This window comes from Papilio polytes, unplaced genomic scaffold (assembly GCF_000836215.1).
Source record: "Papilio polytes unplaced genomic scaffold, Ppol_1.0 DF824169.1, whole genome shotgun sequence".
Lineage (NCBI taxonomy): Eukaryota > Metazoa > Arthropoda > Insecta > Lepidoptera > Papilionidae > Papilio > Papilio polytes.
This window is the reverse complement of record NW_013525035.1, coordinates 1,134,913-1,152,831: the sequence shown is the minus strand read 5'-3', so window position 1 is coordinate 1,152,831 and position 17,919 is coordinate 1,134,913. Positions and strand designations below refer to the sequence as shown.

Genomic DNA, 17,919 nt, shown 5'->3' with positions numbered 1-17,919 from the left:
ACGTCAGAAATGTTAACGCCTTAATTATTTTAACAATACGAATTACGGTTTTACAAAGTTCAAACGCTATGACACTGGAACAAACTCGTTAAAATTATTTTATCAGAATAACAACTAATGCTGATACGTGTAACCGAACGGATATCTTACAGTTCTCACACTTTTGTTGTTTTTGTGTAGAAAAGGAAATTTGTGAGAAGTATCCATCCCATGTGTATTGGTGTACATATATTATGTATGTTGTGTTGTGTGTGCGTGGTGATTTGTGTTATATGCTTATAGAAAGAAATTAATTATATGAGTGTATTTTAACGATGAAACTTACATAAATGTGAAGAAACACCGTGTTTTGTGTTATCAAGTGCTAGTGAATCCGTCAGGAGGCGGTAATCATGTACGTTTGCTTGCTATTTGTGGATTCTGGATCTCGTCTCGTCGATGTACCATAAACAAAAATGTCAGCGATCCCGATTTTTTGTTTCTTGTTGCATACCCATCGTTATACCTTAATTAGATCACACGAATGATATAAATTATTGTTAGACGCTTTCTCCGACGGTGTCGTCTCATCCAAACGGCGTGTCTTTGGCAATAAATCGGCCATAATAAGCGTGCGTTTGGTGTGCTTCGCGCCCGTCTACACCCGACCTATCTCATTGTTTATGTATGGAGAGTAAACCTGGATTTTTATGGTGTTTGCGGCATATTCTGGTATTAGTTGAATATCTGGGAACGATCAGGACCTGGCAGCGGCCGGTCGAGCGCGGGTCCGCGGGGCGCCGCTAGCGTCTTCCGACCAAGGTTCTTTGAGATCTCTATTTATAATAATATCTCGATCGTTTGGTGCAGTATAATGACATTCTTGTAATGAAGTGGCGCGCCGTGGTTCTGTGGGACATGTGCCAATAATTTCGCGTGTGACGAAATCCGCGGCAGGCCGTGTTGTGTTGTGTGTATACAACATTGCACTTCTGTTTACATGATCCTATCAATGGTAACCTTTTACTATTATTTTATGCTTATGTACAAATAATTAGCTAAAGTTATGCATGTAAGTTCTTATCAAACATTTACAAATACATTGTTAAATAATAACTACAAGATATAGAGAATTCTTAATTCCTAAATACATAGACATCAATTTTGATACTTGTAAATAAGGGATACAATCAGAAAATAAGTTATTTGCATAAATAGATAGTTTTTTGTTTATATTTAATGCATAATTTGTTTTCTTCTTGAAATATCACATCTTACAAATTGCCCTCATTATCAGGGTAGAGTGAGAAAGTTTTGTTATATGTATGTATTTTTTGCATTAAAATGCAAGCAGATGATCTATTTTGTAACTGCATGTTACAACTATTATCTATAACAGTATACTTATTTCTTAAAGTAGACTTTGTATCTATTATTTGGTTTATATTAATAATATAAAATCTTTTTATTGACTAGTAAAACAATAACATCAGCTTAAAATTGTTCACTGAATTAATGCCTCATCCATAAATGTAGAAAAATGATAATGGTAAACTGTATAATAAAAGTTTATTTCTAGTCTATTTTATTTAACTGACAAATTTAATAGGCAATAAACAAATTAAACCCTATATATTTTAATGATCAGGTAGAAAATATTCATTTATTACCGTAATTAATAATTTTTATACCATTCAATATAATATGATGTAAATATCTTGTACCTTTTATAATCAAGTTTGTAGGTTCCCGCAGAATGATGTATAAAACACTATCTTTTGCCAGTGACTATCTGCGGTGAAAAAGTTAATAAACACAGCCTATTTTACTCAGTGATAACATTTCTAATGGTAAAAGAGTTTTTTAAATAAGGTCATACAAAAATATAAATCTTTCCTCTTTACAATATTAGTATAGGTTCCAATTTATACCACACTAGCTGTTGCTTGCGACTTCGCCCGCATGAAACTAAAAAATGTAGCCTATGTTACTCAGATAAATTACCTTTCAGGTAAAAGAATTTTTAAAATCGGCCCAGTAATTTTTCAGTTATTACAATACATACAAAAATACAAATCTTTCCTCTTTATAATATTAGTATAGATATTGCTTGTTACAATAAACCTACCACTATTTGTCAATAATTCTATAATTTCGAGAATAGACTGTTTACTTTAGTAATATAACCAGATCTTGCTGTGATATGCTAAGTTATTTGTACTAATCTAAGTAAAATAAAAAATCTTCAACTTGTCCTCATACCTATGAAGCATGGGCACTTAGTACTTCTCTTACATATCTCTCGTCATCATATCTGAATTGACTTCTGTACAGTTCCCACATGAGTTTTAGCCATGTTATAAATAATATAGTATGATGTCTCACGAAAGTTTTAATAAGTTAACTGTACAGATTCATTCGCAATCCAGTTATACTTTCTGCGGTCTATCTCTACCTTTGTAGCCAGTCATATTTAATCTTAATACATTCCTGGACAAGCAATGTTCATCTCTGATTAGCTGTTTACTCTCAAATTTATAATTTTGAACTCTAAACTTGTTTTTTTTTTAATTATAATAAGCTTAGGGCTTTGTGGAGTGTTTTATTTTCTTTGATAACATTCGGTTTAAATATAATTGATTTTAGCTTTATTGTTTTCTTAAAATGTTGTTTTACTTGCTAGAATATATTCAAGAATTATTTTGTTGTTATCATAAATACAATTTTATTAGGAATGTAGCATACACTTTACTATTTTGAAGTAGTAATTAAAACATTATGTGTATGTCAATAATAATTTTTAATTATGTAATTTCTAAATTTGTAGTTTATATATCTATAAAAATTCCAATGTCTTTTAGGTTTACCATATTCACCATAATTCAATATTTTTTTTAATTTCCATTTTATGTCGTTGTCCGGAACATTCTAATGAAATTAGGATGTTAATTGTACGATGGATTTAATTATTGCATTTATATGATGTAAATAAGAAACAAAATTTTTGTGGTCACTGTTGTTTTTATTTAATTAGTTGAAACATTCACTGCTAACTGAGAAACATTATGGCATGGAATGTGTTTATATTTGAAATATGGTTAATTGTTGATTTTTGATTATTATAAAATATCTTTTCAGTCAAGTTGGCGAAGGCACGTAGGGGCATGATCAAGGAGAAGGAGAAGGGCGGGGGCGCCCGCATAAAGGACGAACCAAACGATCCAACAGAACCCGGTATGTCATATCCATAATAATCTTTCTACTAGAAAACTTGTCATGTCCATATTAAGTTAATGTCCCATCCATAATAATATCAACACTCATTGGTAGAACCTAGGATGTATCCATAATACTGTCAATGATACTGAAAAGTACTTGGAGAAATCTTAAGCCATATTAAAGAACTTTGTGTCATGTCCACAATAATATCAACCTGTACAAAATATTGTCTTCCACCGCCTTGTGTTTTCTAGGTGGAATGTAAAAATACACTAAAACTCGTGTATTTATTTCAATATGACTTGCAACATATTATAGCTTTATTCTTGCGTAGGTCTTTTAATTATTTTTGGTAGTAAGACTTAAATATTAGTCTATTATTACACTATAAATGTAAAATAACGACATAAATGTATTCTGCAAGTCTTTCTACCTATAAACTAGTTTTTACAATAATGACTAGTAATAAAAACATGAGCGGTCTTAGCTCTAGGAATGTTTTAATAATTAGTTTGCAAATAATAATCAACTGCACTTGTCTTTAAGGTCATTTTCAGTGGCGTTTATCTAGAATGACTATGCCCTTCTGAAGTTATTTTATGCACTAGTGCAAACTGTCGATAATAGATGGCGGTGCAATTAATTAAAAAACAAGCAAAAAAAATGAGCACAATCTAAAAGATTCATTTAATTTATTACCAGAAGTAATATTTCAATGTGTTCTTAACACTGAACGATGTCACTAGCCCAGTCTTATGTCGCATATATGAACAAAGTGTAGAGAAAAATATACCAAAGATATAAGGGACAAATTTACGTCACAAAAAAAATTGGACATATATGACAGAGTTACATATCTCATATATACGGACTCTATTATTTTCATTGAATTCGATTATATTACTAGTTTGTAGACGCTTTGCCGATGGTCTCGTGACGTCATAAGTTAACCCATGATACAGAGCAGACGAGCGCGGGATGCGTAGAGGGAGGAGAAGTCATCGGCAAACCTGCCCACAGTTGTCTGTATACTGTGTTTACAAACTTTTTGTTTTGAAATAACAGTAAAACTTGACAAATCATAACCGGTTAAATGAAGCCAACATTCCATTAAAATACCAAAAGTTTAAATCATTAGATATAAAAGAAATTATAGTAATGCGTCGGTGAAAGCAAATCATGTTAGCCGGTAATCGATTAGTCTCATGTCCGATGCCGCGTTTATAACAATGATCATTGATTGTAAAGGCTAATGGATAGGCAGAGACATCATCCGTAAAACACGCGCTTAACACATTCACTGCCGCCGAGTTCAAACGTGTCAATCTTAATATTGTCCCGGAAATACATATGAAAGTACCTGTATGGTTATGCCCAACCGTCAACCCGCTCTGTCCCCTCGTCAATACAGATGAGAATAAAAAGTGTCATCCGTCCCACCTTTTGTGATAAGGAGACGGTTGGAACTTATTTTATTTCATAACGGTTCCATCTGTCACCTTATTGGTGATAGTGTGATTAAAAGGTGAGAGGGATGAAACTTTTTGTACTCACGAGGGGACAGAACGGGGTGACGGTTGGGAATTATCCACCTGTAACTGGTATGCAAGTGACCAGTATGGTATTTAATCTTGTGACACTGGAAATAAGATGAGGAAGGGGTCGAAAGTAGTACTAATCTTGACACTGTCATGTCACATAGGATCTCGGATTTTACTAGCATTTGTAAAAGTACACAACGCGAGCTACTACACTTTTTAATGGCATGGGTATTTCCGCTTTTAATCCAGTATCGGCGACCCGTCATGTCAAGTAAGGCCCTTCGCATGATTTGTCAATTTTCGAAACAAGCAGATTTTAAATACCAAACGACTTATGCAGCTTATCTGTGTACGAACCTCTACGATATTGTATTGTATAAATCGTTTATTATCTTTTCGTCGTGTACTAATGGCCTAAAATGAATATGGCATTCGAGATGACGTAAAAGTTGTAGCATGGAACGTGTTAAACATGTAAGTCTAAGATATGTTGGTATTCGAGTATTTTAAATTAGAAAGTATTATATGTTGACAAATGATGTGTTACACAATCTTTAAAAACAACATCCTGGATTTGATTAGAGTATTGGTATAAAGAATATAAAACTATATAAATATATCAAAATGGCTGTTGCTTGATTAAAAAAAAAATACAAAATATAGCCTATGTTACTCACAGATTAATTACCTTTCTAATTGTGAAAGATTTTTTAAAATCGGCCCAGTAGTTTTTGCGTGAATCAAATAATGCAAAAATACAAATCTTTCTCCTTTTTAATATTATATTATATAGATATGGGTTACTTGTTCCGATTCAGCTTTTTTACTGTATGGACTTATTTAACCCCGTTTGATTTTGTTTCATCATCATCATCACCAGCTCACTATAAGTCCTCACTGAGGGACTCGGAGCCTACCGCGCTGGCCCAGTGCGGATTAGTATTGTTATTGTTTGGTAGTTTTGAAAATTTGACTTATCAAAGAGCGAGATGTCATTCGAAATTAGTTGGATATATTAATATAAGGATATTAACGTCTAGATTTTAGTATAAATATCCTTATTGAGAGATTTGTATTTAAATATCTTAAAGTTAACACATATTTTCCTATAGTATTTCTAATTATGGAGACTAGTGCGGGTCGGCGTTATCTCTACAATTTATCAACAGTATACGTAATATGACAACAATGAAGTAGAGATAAAAGATAATGTAATACAATAACAACAAATTATTGTAATCGTATTAAAATTTTAATCGGTTGTGAGTTTAGATTCTTACTTAAAACGGGATATTTTCGGTTAGTGTAGCTTATGTATTTTTAGTTGTACTTGTTCATATATGTAGTACTAACTAATTGTATCAAAGATAATAAAAAAGACATACATCTTAGGTATTCAGAAGAGACCACTGGCATATTTCTCGCCTTTATGACTCATTTTATAATGAACTCACGTTTGACGGGAGTGTCGTTGTTCACTTGTGGCTGCGTGACCCATGTGCGGCGACCCTTAGCTTTTAATGTAATTTATTATAATAAAAGGGAAAGACTATGCACAATAAAAATGCTACCTTTTTTAAAATAATGTAAATAGTTTTTAAAAGGTAAAGATATCTCTTTTTGACCTCAATCGACTTTGCAATAAAGACACAACAATTAGGTGATAAGGAAAAGGATTAGGGTTACATCCACTGGCGCGTCCGCAAGTAACATGCAATTAGCAGTCGCCAGCGGCAATGTCACTAATCACTTAGTGGAAAATACCCTTACGTTGATAAAATTGTACTTGAATGCCACAGTTAGAGCTACATAATCTCTAATTAAGCAGTCACTCAGTATCAGATAAGTTTCTCGTATTAACCGCCTCAGGACTCTGTGTACAGAAGCGTTAATATTTACTAGAAGAGACACTGTCAGGAGCACCAATAAATGACTACATACATGACAGTAAAGCCTACTTCACACAACACTAATTTAGTAGTAAAATTCTATTTGACAAAATTCTTGTTGTTTAGACACATTTAGCTACTAAATTACTAGCCTGATACGAACTAGGTATAAGAATAGTTAATTCAATGAGTGTTGTGTAGGTCATGGTTCACGTCCGCCGAGCGCGTCGTTGCCGACGCCGGCGGCGCTGAAGAAGGAGCCCGAGGAGGGGCATCGCGTCAAGTTGGAGCCACACACGCAGCCGGAGGACGCCAACCAGGAGCTCGGCGTTGACGGCATCAAGACTGAGATCGACGGCCTTATGGATAGCGACGGTAATACAATACTCTCATCATCTCCACTACCTTATACTACTCCCGTAGGATCTATATTTAATAGCACAACAGGGTACTCTGTTCTAAATTGTAAACAAAAAAATTACAACACGTAAATGTAAAATGTATTTGGGTAAACTAGCTCGAAATACATTTTTTTTCTCTGTAATACACCACATTTAAGTATAGACCGACAAGGATGTCAGCATAGGGCATAAATGAAACTAAACTATAATATTTCTGTCCTTTTGTCCCATCTATGTCCATAGGTTTTATATATTTTGTGACAAATTCAAACAACAACAGTATTCTAATAATACTTTAGATTCTATTGATTATGTAAAATAGTCCAATAGCCTCCGAAGGTGACATTTGTTTACAATATTTGTCTTGATTTGAAACAGTTTGTACCAAAAAACTAATCATAAGTACTGTAAAATCGTATATACATATTGACCATGTATTAGGACAAAATAATAGCAGTTACGTTTGTCCGACATTGCTTCGACATTGATAATAATCGCTTAGGTAATTTTTGTACAGCCGTAATCCTCTGCAGCCGGAAATAATTGTTTTGTAATGGCACATTACAATGTCGAATGACGTTAACAACTGCATCAATATATTAAAAGTTAAAAAAAATTACGATATTACTCTCTATATTTGAAAAAAAAAACTTTTATGAATGTATGGAAATGTTACTCTGTTATTGGAATTAATGGATTATTGCAGTGCTATACTTACAGATTATAACTGCCATACTCAGAGTCATTTAATGGTTAATTAAGCAGCCTTTTAAACTTTAGAATTCCCTTAGTGATTATTAAATGAATCAATGCCACACTTAGACAGGATCACTAAGAAATTCCGTTAGTGTCGCATTGTTTAAAAAATATACACTTGGAGATATTGTAGTATTATAGCTAGTAATTGTTATAAATTTCTTTAATTATTAATATTTTATTTCAGGTGACCCAACAAAATCCCCATCTTGCGAAATGGGTGGCCCCGGCTCATTGAAATCGGAACGTCTCTCATCTGATTCAAACGATATTTTGGACCCGCAGACCGGCCTGAGAGGTTCAACAGGGAACCTGCAGGTAAAAAAAGTAATATACCTTCAATTTATAGGCATGTTGCATGGTTTGATTGGATTGTATGGACATTATTGAAGTTTGAATGTTGGTTATTGGACGAAGATAAATAATATATTTTATTTATTAGTGGTTTTTTCTAAAATATTTTAAATTTTATTTGAAGAGTGACTTGTTATATGTTATAAGTAATATAATCGCATGAGAAAAATATAGAAATTAATATAGTTGAAATGGTAATTTTTTGAAATAAACTTGGAATATTCATTTTGCTAACCATTATTACAATGGTATGGGTTTTTGTAATGTAAATGCATGCCTTTTTTTAAACTTTGCCTTTCATAATTTTTGCCAAAAGCTGATGAATTTTCTAGAACATCGGGACAAGAGACAAGAAGTAATATAGCATGTTCTGAGAGCTTAACTAATTTTTTTAAGTGTCAAAATATTTATAAAAAAGTCGACATTCGTAATCTCCATTTACAATAAATAAAATATTAACTAAAATTGAATTCGTTATTAAAAATAATCGATATAAAATTTCGTATCTTATAATGTTAGTAAGAAGTAATATCGTCTGTTAGGATGGCAACCAGAACTGCCGCAACCCAAATGAGAATCTGGGCTCGTGTCGGATGGGCGGAGGGCCTATGGGCGGCGTCTCTATGGGGCCTATGTCCAGCGAAGCTCAGACCCTACCTGCGAACGTTATCAGCAAACAGGCCGGCAGTATGGAGGTAACTTAATATAACTTATGTTTTATCATAGTATGTAGTACTTATCATAGTGAACTTTTTCTATAGTACCTTCTCTGAAAGTTTAGTAAGTCATGCCATGTCCTTGTATAGACATGGATAAAATATTTTACAAAGTTGTAATATGTTACATAATTTTATTTGAAATAAACTTAACTTCATTTATTAACACCTATGGGTCAATTAATTTAAAAACAAAATTATTACATTGAAATTAATTACAATGGTTTTGAAGATTTATCAATAGACAGTGTGAGATTATGTGAAAAATGTTTCAAGTAAAATCTCAACTGTGCCTCCTCTATATATTCTTTGAATATCTTTGGTTTCACTTAGACACTTAACTTTAAAACAATAGATAAAAATAATTTACCTTTCTCTTAACAGCAAAGTCAGATCTTCGTGTTCTCAACACTATTGGCCAATAAAAGTGCGGAAGCTGTGATATCCGGCCAGCACCACTCCATCATTGCCTACCACTGCGCTCAGCCTAACACCAAGAAGTATTTAGAGGTAAATATAATGTTGTATAGAGGAAACAAAACTTAAATCTAAGATTTACAATGTACTAGTTGTTGGTCCTAAAATTAATAAAAAAAATGTAGCCATGTTACTCACTGGTACGTGATTGTGAAAGAATTTTTTAAGTCTACCTAGTAGTTTTTGACTTATTTCAACACATACAAAGATACAAATCTTTCCCCTTTTATAATATTGGGATAGATGAATTTGTAATGAAATTTATTTATGTTACAGAAACACCCACTGAAAATAGGCCAGTTTAACAAACAAAGTCCCGCACAATGGTTAAACAACCTCGCGATGGCAAAGAACCGCGGAGGTATGCGCGCCGGCCCCAACATGATGGGAGGTCCCAACCAAATGGGCCACATGATGGGCGGACCCATGGGCCCCAATATGGGACCTATGGGTCACGGCGGCATGGGACACATGGGACCAAACATGATGGGCCCCAACCGAATGGTCGGTCCCGGAAACCAAATGATGATGATGAAAGGCGGTCCAGGACAGATGGGACAAATGGGTCCTGGGATGGGTCCCATGGATGGGTTTCCAGGGGGCACCCCGTCCTGTGGTGTCATGGACGGCCTCGGTGCTGATGGTGAAATGCCATGGGACACCGTGAGTAAAACTCCTTTTTTAAATTCCGCACAGTTTTCTAATCACATTTATAAGTCAAAATACTGAATTTGTTATGTTTAATAATATATTCTCACTTATATAAAAAAAAAACTTAAAAAAACCATCGCTGCAAGTAGTTTATTTTCTTTAGATTCTTAATTATAAACTCAATTTTAGCAATATTAATATTTTCTTCGCTAACATAACTAAATGTAGGTTTAAGGAGCCAATGCCCCCTCCTCTTTCAAGTATACCTTAAAAAAAATTGTATCACAACAATTTATAGAGTGTAAACTCTATACAATGAAAATTAAACTTTTTATGTATTATAAATAAAAATATTGTTTGTTATGTTTATAGAAAAACTCCTCAGTAATGTCTAACGGCATGTCGAACGGGCCGCCGCTGGCGATGCCGCCGTGCTCGGAGGCGGGCGACGCGCCGCCGCAGAACGACGCCGCGGACTCGCAGTGCCAGCCCGGACCTAAAGGTATCCTCTATTATACACAAGCTATGTGTTCTTCTAGACTATGCTCTAGATCTATGCCAAATTCCATCCAGATCCTTCCAGCCGTTTAGGCTACAGACTCTAACAAACCCTACCCACCACCACCCATGGCCCCACCGACCCTCAGGTCATACGGGCCGAATCGCAGGAGGGCGCACACGATCTAACCGCATGCACCTTCTTGACTCCCTACAAGTTATATTGTCATTTATTTGTAACAAGTCTCCCCCTAATGGGTTTGACGACACAATGGACACGAACATGTTCGCCGTCGGGCATCCACACCAGCGCCTTACTCCAGTCTATATCTTCGCTGATGCCAACGATGTGCAAACTCACGTAACTTAGCAACGTTCACCCCGTTGCTAACAAGATCTGGGTAATAAATCGGGCCCGCGTTCCGCAGAGCAATCCCATCCATCATCTTCATCCTCAGATCGTCATACTGAGGACATTCCCACAAAACGTGATGAATATCCTCCTCAGCCTCACCGCACTCACACATACTCGATTCAACCAATCTCATTTCGTGCAGCCTCTTTCTAAAACATCCGTGGCCGCTGAGGATCTGCGAGACTTGATAGTCGGGCACGATCCAGGTGGCCCTGAGACGAGCCCCTACGTCCGGGAAAAAAACTCTAACAAACATCCATCTAAACTTTTGCGTTATAATATTAGTAAGATAACCTGGTACAAATACATTAAAAACGACCTAAACAAGTAAACAAAGCGGCCATTTGCATTCCAAATAGGAAACGCTGTCCGTAGGTATCCGCAATTAGGGATGCGTTGACCTTTGATCAACAGACCTTATTCGACAAATCCTCTTCCGAAAGGGACTAAAATTTATCAGACATGCTCACAAGAAACGCAGAATGACTTCTAGTATTGCACCAGTATTGGCATATTTGTGGAACAGATGTTGGATACCGTTGTCTACCGTTTTTAATGTTGAATTTGATGTCTTCCCAGCGGGTGTGAAGATCCCCGACGAGAATTTAACGCCGCAGCAGCGCGCGCACCGCGAGGAGCAGCTCGCCACCATCCGCAAGATGCAGCAGATGCTGTTCCCCGAGAGCGGCGGCGCGGCGCCCGGCCCTGGAGACGGCCCCCAGCAGAACAACGACATCAACCCGCCCAACTCCGCCGCCAACATCAACATGCCCTACCCGCCCATGTCGCAAATGGGACCCATGGTCTCCGGACCCAACGGACCCATGGTGTCCATGTCTAACAGCATGAACTCCGGACCCAGTTGTACTATGTCAGGACCTATGGGCCCAAACGGACCAATGGGTCCCGGGCCGATGGGACCCGGAGGCCCAATGGGTCCGAATGGTCCGATGGGTGGACCAATGGGTGGTATGGGCGGACCGGGCGGGATGGGTATGGGTGGACACGGCTCTATGGGGCCTAACGGTATGATGGGACCGAATGGACCAATGATGACGGGTATGGGACCTAATGGTCCTATGGGTCCTATGGGACCGTGTGGGATGAAAGGAATTCGTGGTGCTTGTGGTGGGCCCGATATGAAATCGGGAATGTGTACAGAAATGCATATGGGTAGAGGTTGCGGAGGTCCTATGGGAGTAAGTATTGTCATTATTATAAAAGTTTATATTTTTTATCGCTAATCTAAGAGTACAAAAAAATGTAAAAAAAATGTATATTTTGACCTTAAGTTGACAATTTCTTCATACAATGTATATTTTTAGCGTATGCCCAACCCAATGGGCGGCATGGGAGGGCCTAAACCCTGTATGATGGGCGGACCTCACATGGGACCTCGGATGATGCCTGGACCAAATATGAATGCAATGAATGGTACGAGTTAATACACTTTTTATACAATTTAAAACACTATATTTTTACATGTGTAGACGATTTACAATGATTTTTATATCTGTAATTATGTTTAGGTGGTATAATGATGGACGGCAGCATGCTGGGCGGCATGGTGCACGACTGCGGGCCCGACCACCACATGCCCGTCAATGGGCCCATGTGCGACGAGTACGGCCGCGGACGTAATGTACGTATACGTGACGTACGCATCTGTGACGTCATAAGGCAATAAAGTTAACATTCATGCCACTACGATTTTGTAAAATGAAATTGTCATGGCTGTGAAAGGGTTAGAATATTTCTGATGCAAAATTATGATAAATCTGTGGTATATTGGTGTGTGTATGAATAACTAGTTTTCGCTCTCGATTCCGTCCGCGTTTAATTAAAAAACAACAAAAGTAGGTAGTCTGTGTTCTTCCAGACTATGCTCTACATCTGTGCCAAATTTCATCGAGATCCGTTAAGCAGTTTAGGCTACAAAAGTAAGATAAGTGATTTTTCATGTTAGTGATGTTTTTAACACTACACTACACACAGGGTTTGCTTGTAATCCGTCGGATGTGATAGGATAGTATATAATATAATGGTATATGTATTCCAGATGGGTCCGGGCGACCCCGGCGGGCTGGGCCCGGGGCACAAGGGCGGGCTGCGGAGCCCTAAGAGCCCCTCCGCCGGCGCAGACATCGACTGGCAAAAGTTACACCATCAGTTCTTTGACGACCCCAAATCTATGGATACGGAACTCAGTGAGTTATCTAGTAATATATTTTAATTTGCTAAAAATTAGCGGATTTTGAACTACAAAATTCTACGACGCCCTCTTTTCTACCATGCTGTAGGGCAGAGGTGGTGAACATTTTTACATCGAAATGCCACTTTTTTTTAAAAGAATAGTTTAATGAGATCTTAACCGTGCCATCATATAATTTTGACTGCAATTATTACGTCAATTCTATGGTGCACTTACTTCATTCTTTTTTGTCGACGTCCTAAAAATATTTTGTGTGCCATTTATGGCATGCGTGTCAGTGGTTCGCCACCCCTGCTTTAGGGGGAGAGAATTAACAGACATATGTAAAAACTACTAACAGCAAAGTCAACAAACCACTCAATAAGTTGACTTTGCCGCCCATTAATGTTTAGCGCCCTGGGCGGTTGCCCTCCCACGCTGGTATAGCTATTCTATAATATTAACAAATATTGTTACAGGTACACAAGTTAAATCGCCATGTTCAGAAAGAGGGGGATGTTTACCTCCCCCTCCTTACGGCGCATCCCCACTACATCGCTCGGCGTCGGTGCCTATTGGTGAGTTATACTGATTTTACAACTATGTGTCTCTGTCAATGATTCTGATCCATCGCAATATGTCGGTCAACAATATTTGCCTTTTTAAAGCACACCTTTGACTTAACTATCGCACAACTGTTGTGGAATTGTCGATTGTTTCGTAGCCCAACTGTTTAGTTGCACAACTAAATGTCGAGTAGTGTGCGCTCTATATAAGCTCATAGAAATGAACGCAAAACTAAACAGTTCTGCGATAGTTTAATCATGTGTGTGCGCTCTTATTATTCAGTTGTGAGCAGTCAAAGTTTCCTCCAACAATGCTTTGTATTATTAGTTAGTTTTTTTACACGTTTAGCGACAGCTTCGCCTTCACACGGCTCTGTGCAAATGCCGATGTCAGCGGAGGCGTCGCGCGCCGGCTCCGGACTCAACAGCCCCGCGCACTGCAAGCCAGGACATAAACAGGACGCACCAGGTACACACATACAAACACATACAAACACGTCCATACACGTATATATATATATGTAGGTCCATACCTGACGGTGCTATAAAGCATTTTTCCTCTATAAAAATACATATATATGGCGTCATGTTACAACGTACGTAATGCGTACAAGCCGCACTCGCGTACCAACTTTGTACAGTCATGGAAATCTGCGCTGTTCAACTTTAAGAAAAATTATCTTGTTTATCGAAACGAGATAGACTTAATTGTCTTTTAAAAATAGCCAAATAATAAAATATGCTTTTTTTTAAATTCTACGGCCTGTTCGTCTTAAAATGTTCAAAAAATGGTATCTTTTAAGTTTGATCACCACTGGATTCCCTGATTGTACATTACTGTGACATTTTTCTTTGATTTTAAATTTAAATATTTTTGTTTTCTAATAATACAGTACTATCAAAAATTGGAACATTATTAGATTTAATGGATTTATATAGAAATCAATAGTTATAAGCAAAAATGTAAAGGGATGTACTGTAAGGTTGTATTATTTATAGCATGAAGATGTACTAACTGGATAACTTAGGTATCTAAAAATCAAGTTAACAAGAAAATTCGATAGCCATAGATGTAAGGGTGCATGAAATCTACCTGTGTTAGACATTTTCCCAACCACAAAAGAGTTTTTTTTTTTTTGGCACTTTACATCCGAAATTTTTTTGAGTTTTTTTTGTTGTCTGTAGTTGTAATGCATATTTTTTGTTTTCCCCCCCTTCCCCCCCGCAAATCGCTTGACGCTTGAAATCCCACCGTGTGACGAAACTAAACCAAAATACGGGATACGATAACCATTATAAATGGACCCCCGGATGCGAAATGTTGCCACAACAAAGAGTTGCTGGAGAAACTGGACGCGGGCGTGTTTGTGCGGTCGCTGCAATGTCTCGCGGAGAGACAACAGAAGCACGCGCACGGCAAGGAGCCTAGCCTGATGCCGGTGCCCTCCCCGCAACAAATATCATATCTCAATCAGTTCGAAGGTAAAACGACAGACTGACAATGTTACCAACCTGTCAGAAGTTCACATTCTCCTATTATTTGTACCAACCTAAACTTCGATAGCAAAAATATAACAGGTTGTAGGCTGTAGGTTGGCTACCCACTTTTCTATGTTTTTTCGCAGACGAAGTTGTAGACGAAAACCTGGTGTAATATAAGTATCATAAAATATGTTTCCAAAATGTCAGTATGGTTAGATTCTGCCATAATTCACAATTGACCCGTGACAATCATTCTTGTTACAAGTTACGTGTTACGAACCTACAATTGTTTTTTATTTACTGTTATAATCTGTCTATTTTTGTATTTGTGGAAAAAAAAATAGGAAAATGTGAACTTGAAATGAATAAGCAGAATGTTTGATTAGCTTATTCTACGAAAAAGCTTATTGTTTTGTATTAATTTGTGCTTTATGTTACATGTAATAGAATACATTTTGGCTTGTGTAGTTGCCAGTGCATTGAAATAGTTAAGCGTTGTTTCCACATGTGTTTTCTATACATTCTTTTTGGTGGTGGTTGGTGAAAATGTGCTAACATACTTTCATACTCTATGGCTAATTTGTAATACAATATTGTGTCTTAGAGCGGACATACCTTTGACTAAAGTGTCGCACAACTGTTGTGCGATTGTCGTTTGTTTCGCAGTTCATTCAACTGTTTAGTTGTACAACTAAAAATCGAGTAGTGTGCGCACCTCCAAGCTCAAAAGAATCAACGCGAGATTAAACAGTTGTGCGATATTTTAGTCCAATGTGTGTGTGTCTTAGTGTATACAGCTACATGTGATTGTAATACACTTTTATATAAATATTTTATCAGGTCAAGAATTAACGATACAAAAACAACCGAACACATCGTTAAAGGACAACGGTCCGCCGTCAAACAGCGGCGGACAGACGCCACAGTCTAGTTCTAATCAGAAATCACCAGCAGGGTAAGTTTTTTCTATAGATATTTCTCAATCAAATAAATCTAAACTGTAATAGATTCTCTCTTGCTAAAGAGAACCCTATTAGTATAGATTTCTATAGAAATTTTTATCAATGGTCTGTTTAAATGGGGTGAACACTAGAACTAAAAAAAAATCATATATGATTAAAGTAATGTTTAATTTCACTTTGCATGTTTTTTCATATTAAAAATAAGCAAAAATGTGAAAGGTAAAATTAGACTTAATTTTATTCCCATGAAGCTCAATTTTCTTTGCGTTAAAAATCTGTTCTTTTCTACTCTCCAATCTTTGTGACCATATCCTTACATAGTAAATAAATGTTTATTATAGGTTAATTGTTTTACATTTATTTTGTTAGCTTACTCTATTTATCTTTACTAATATAAAGAGTAAACTTTTGTATTTTTGTATGTATTGAATAACTCAAAAACTACTGGACCGATTTCGTTAATTCTTTCATCATTCAAAAGCTACGTTATCAATGAGTAACATAGGCTATATTTTATTAATTGCACGCAGACGAAGTCGCGAGCAACATCTAGTAAAGATTTTGAAATATAACATGTTTTTTTAACAGCATGATGCCGGGCACGCCGGAGCCGCACTCGTCGCTGTCGGAGCAGAGGTCGGGTCGCTTCTCCCTCGAGCAGAGTCCCAGCTTCAACAACCCGCAGACACCCACCTCTGGAGCTAATACTAAATGCGGAGGTACGTCCTACGCACTATTTAATCAATAAAAATAACTATATGTATTTACAACTATCGGCATCATCATCACTATACGTCCCCACTAACATCTAAATGTCAATTCTTACTAATATTATGAATGCGAAAGTTTAGATGGAGGGATGGATGTTTGTTCCTACGTATCTCCAGAATAGCTTATTGGATCTCCATGAAATGAAACATAGTCTGAAAAAATATGCAGAAGTTTTGATTATCATACTCCAGAAGAATTTAAAATATATATTTTAATTCTTTCTCTTTCTTCGTTTCAGATGAGAAATCGCGACCAAGTCCGTCATCAAACCGGTCGAGTCAGGACAACGCGTCGAAGACGCCGCAGCGCGAGTCCGGTCTGAACCAGGGCCCGTACGCGCCCGCCTCCTCCGCTGCCTGCGTCAGCGCCAAGAGCAGCTGCAGCGTCACCACCGCGCCCAGCGGCAACATGGACGACACCATGGCCGGCAACAACGAGGTATATCACTCTACTATAATAAAACGTACACACATCTCTTTGTTATGTAGGATATCGGTAATCATGTTTTTGATAATTCTTTTTAAAAAAACCTGTCCATATCGCTTTAAATTCGAAATTGTAAAAAATGATACCCGAAAAAGCCAGTAGCAACAAATTATTATTTACATTTGCAAAGGCCTTTGTTGCAATTGTACATTGCAATTGTAAATTTTACAGAATGTAAACAATGCAATAAACATTTTACAATGTCATGCGGATAGCCCCACGGGAACAGATAGTCTCTGAACAAAGTTGGTCCTCTAAAAGCAGGATAAAAAAGAGTTAACAAGGATATATATAAGGATAAGGGTCACATTATGGCTGTAAGAATAATTTCAAATTGTTTTTTTTTTATGCAGACGACATTATCAGGAGGTCCAAACAGCACGAGTCTACCGGGTCCATTCCCGGGGCCGTGCAGCATGAACAGGCCAGACAATATCCCCATCAATCCTAACCAAGGCCCGAATGGCCCCATGGGCACTTCCACGTCTTCCTTCGACCCGATATCCTCGCTGGCCCAGATGTCGCAGCAGCTCACCAACACGGTAGGTGGCGGCGGGCCCGGCCC

At 37.1% G+C, this 17,919-nt stretch overlaps 1 protein-coding gene across 1 annotated transcript in view; it reads left to right on the top strand.

The window, feature by feature from the left end:
- The first annotated feature begins 157 nt into the window (after positions 1-157).
- Positions 158-17,919, top strand: part of LOC106111272 (protein pygopus-like) — a 27,086-nt gene continuing 9,324 nt past the window's right edge. Inside the window, exons 1-19 of the mRNA XM_013293298.1 lie at positions 158-394; positions 3,118-3,213; positions 6,830-7,003; positions 7,973-8,103; positions 8,682-8,834; positions 9,240-9,365; positions 9,609-9,995; positions 10,356-10,485; positions 11,476-12,095; positions 12,222-12,330; positions 12,426-12,538; positions 12,956-13,103; positions 13,567-13,665; positions 14,003-14,122; positions 14,989-15,135; positions 15,976-16,090; positions 16,686-16,816; positions 17,107-17,306; positions 17,708-17,915. Coding sequence (XP_013148752.1) covers positions 3,144-3,213; positions 6,830-7,003; positions 7,973-8,103; positions 8,682-8,834; positions 9,240-9,365; positions 9,609-9,995; positions 10,356-10,485; positions 11,476-12,095; positions 12,222-12,330; positions 12,426-12,538; positions 12,956-13,103; positions 13,567-13,665; positions 14,003-14,122; positions 14,989-15,135; positions 15,976-16,090; positions 16,686-16,816; positions 17,107-17,306; positions 17,708-17,915 — 3,181 coding nt within the window. The 5' untranslated portion in view covers positions 158-394; positions 3,118-3,143. The remainder of the gene's footprint in view (positions 395-3,117; positions 3,214-6,829; positions 7,004-7,972; positions 8,104-8,681; positions 8,835-9,239; positions 9,366-9,608; positions 9,996-10,355; positions 10,486-11,475; positions 12,096-12,221; positions 12,331-12,425; positions 12,539-12,955; positions 13,104-13,566; positions 13,666-14,002; positions 14,123-14,988; positions 15,136-15,975; positions 16,091-16,685; positions 16,817-17,106; positions 17,307-17,707; positions 17,916-17,919) is intronic.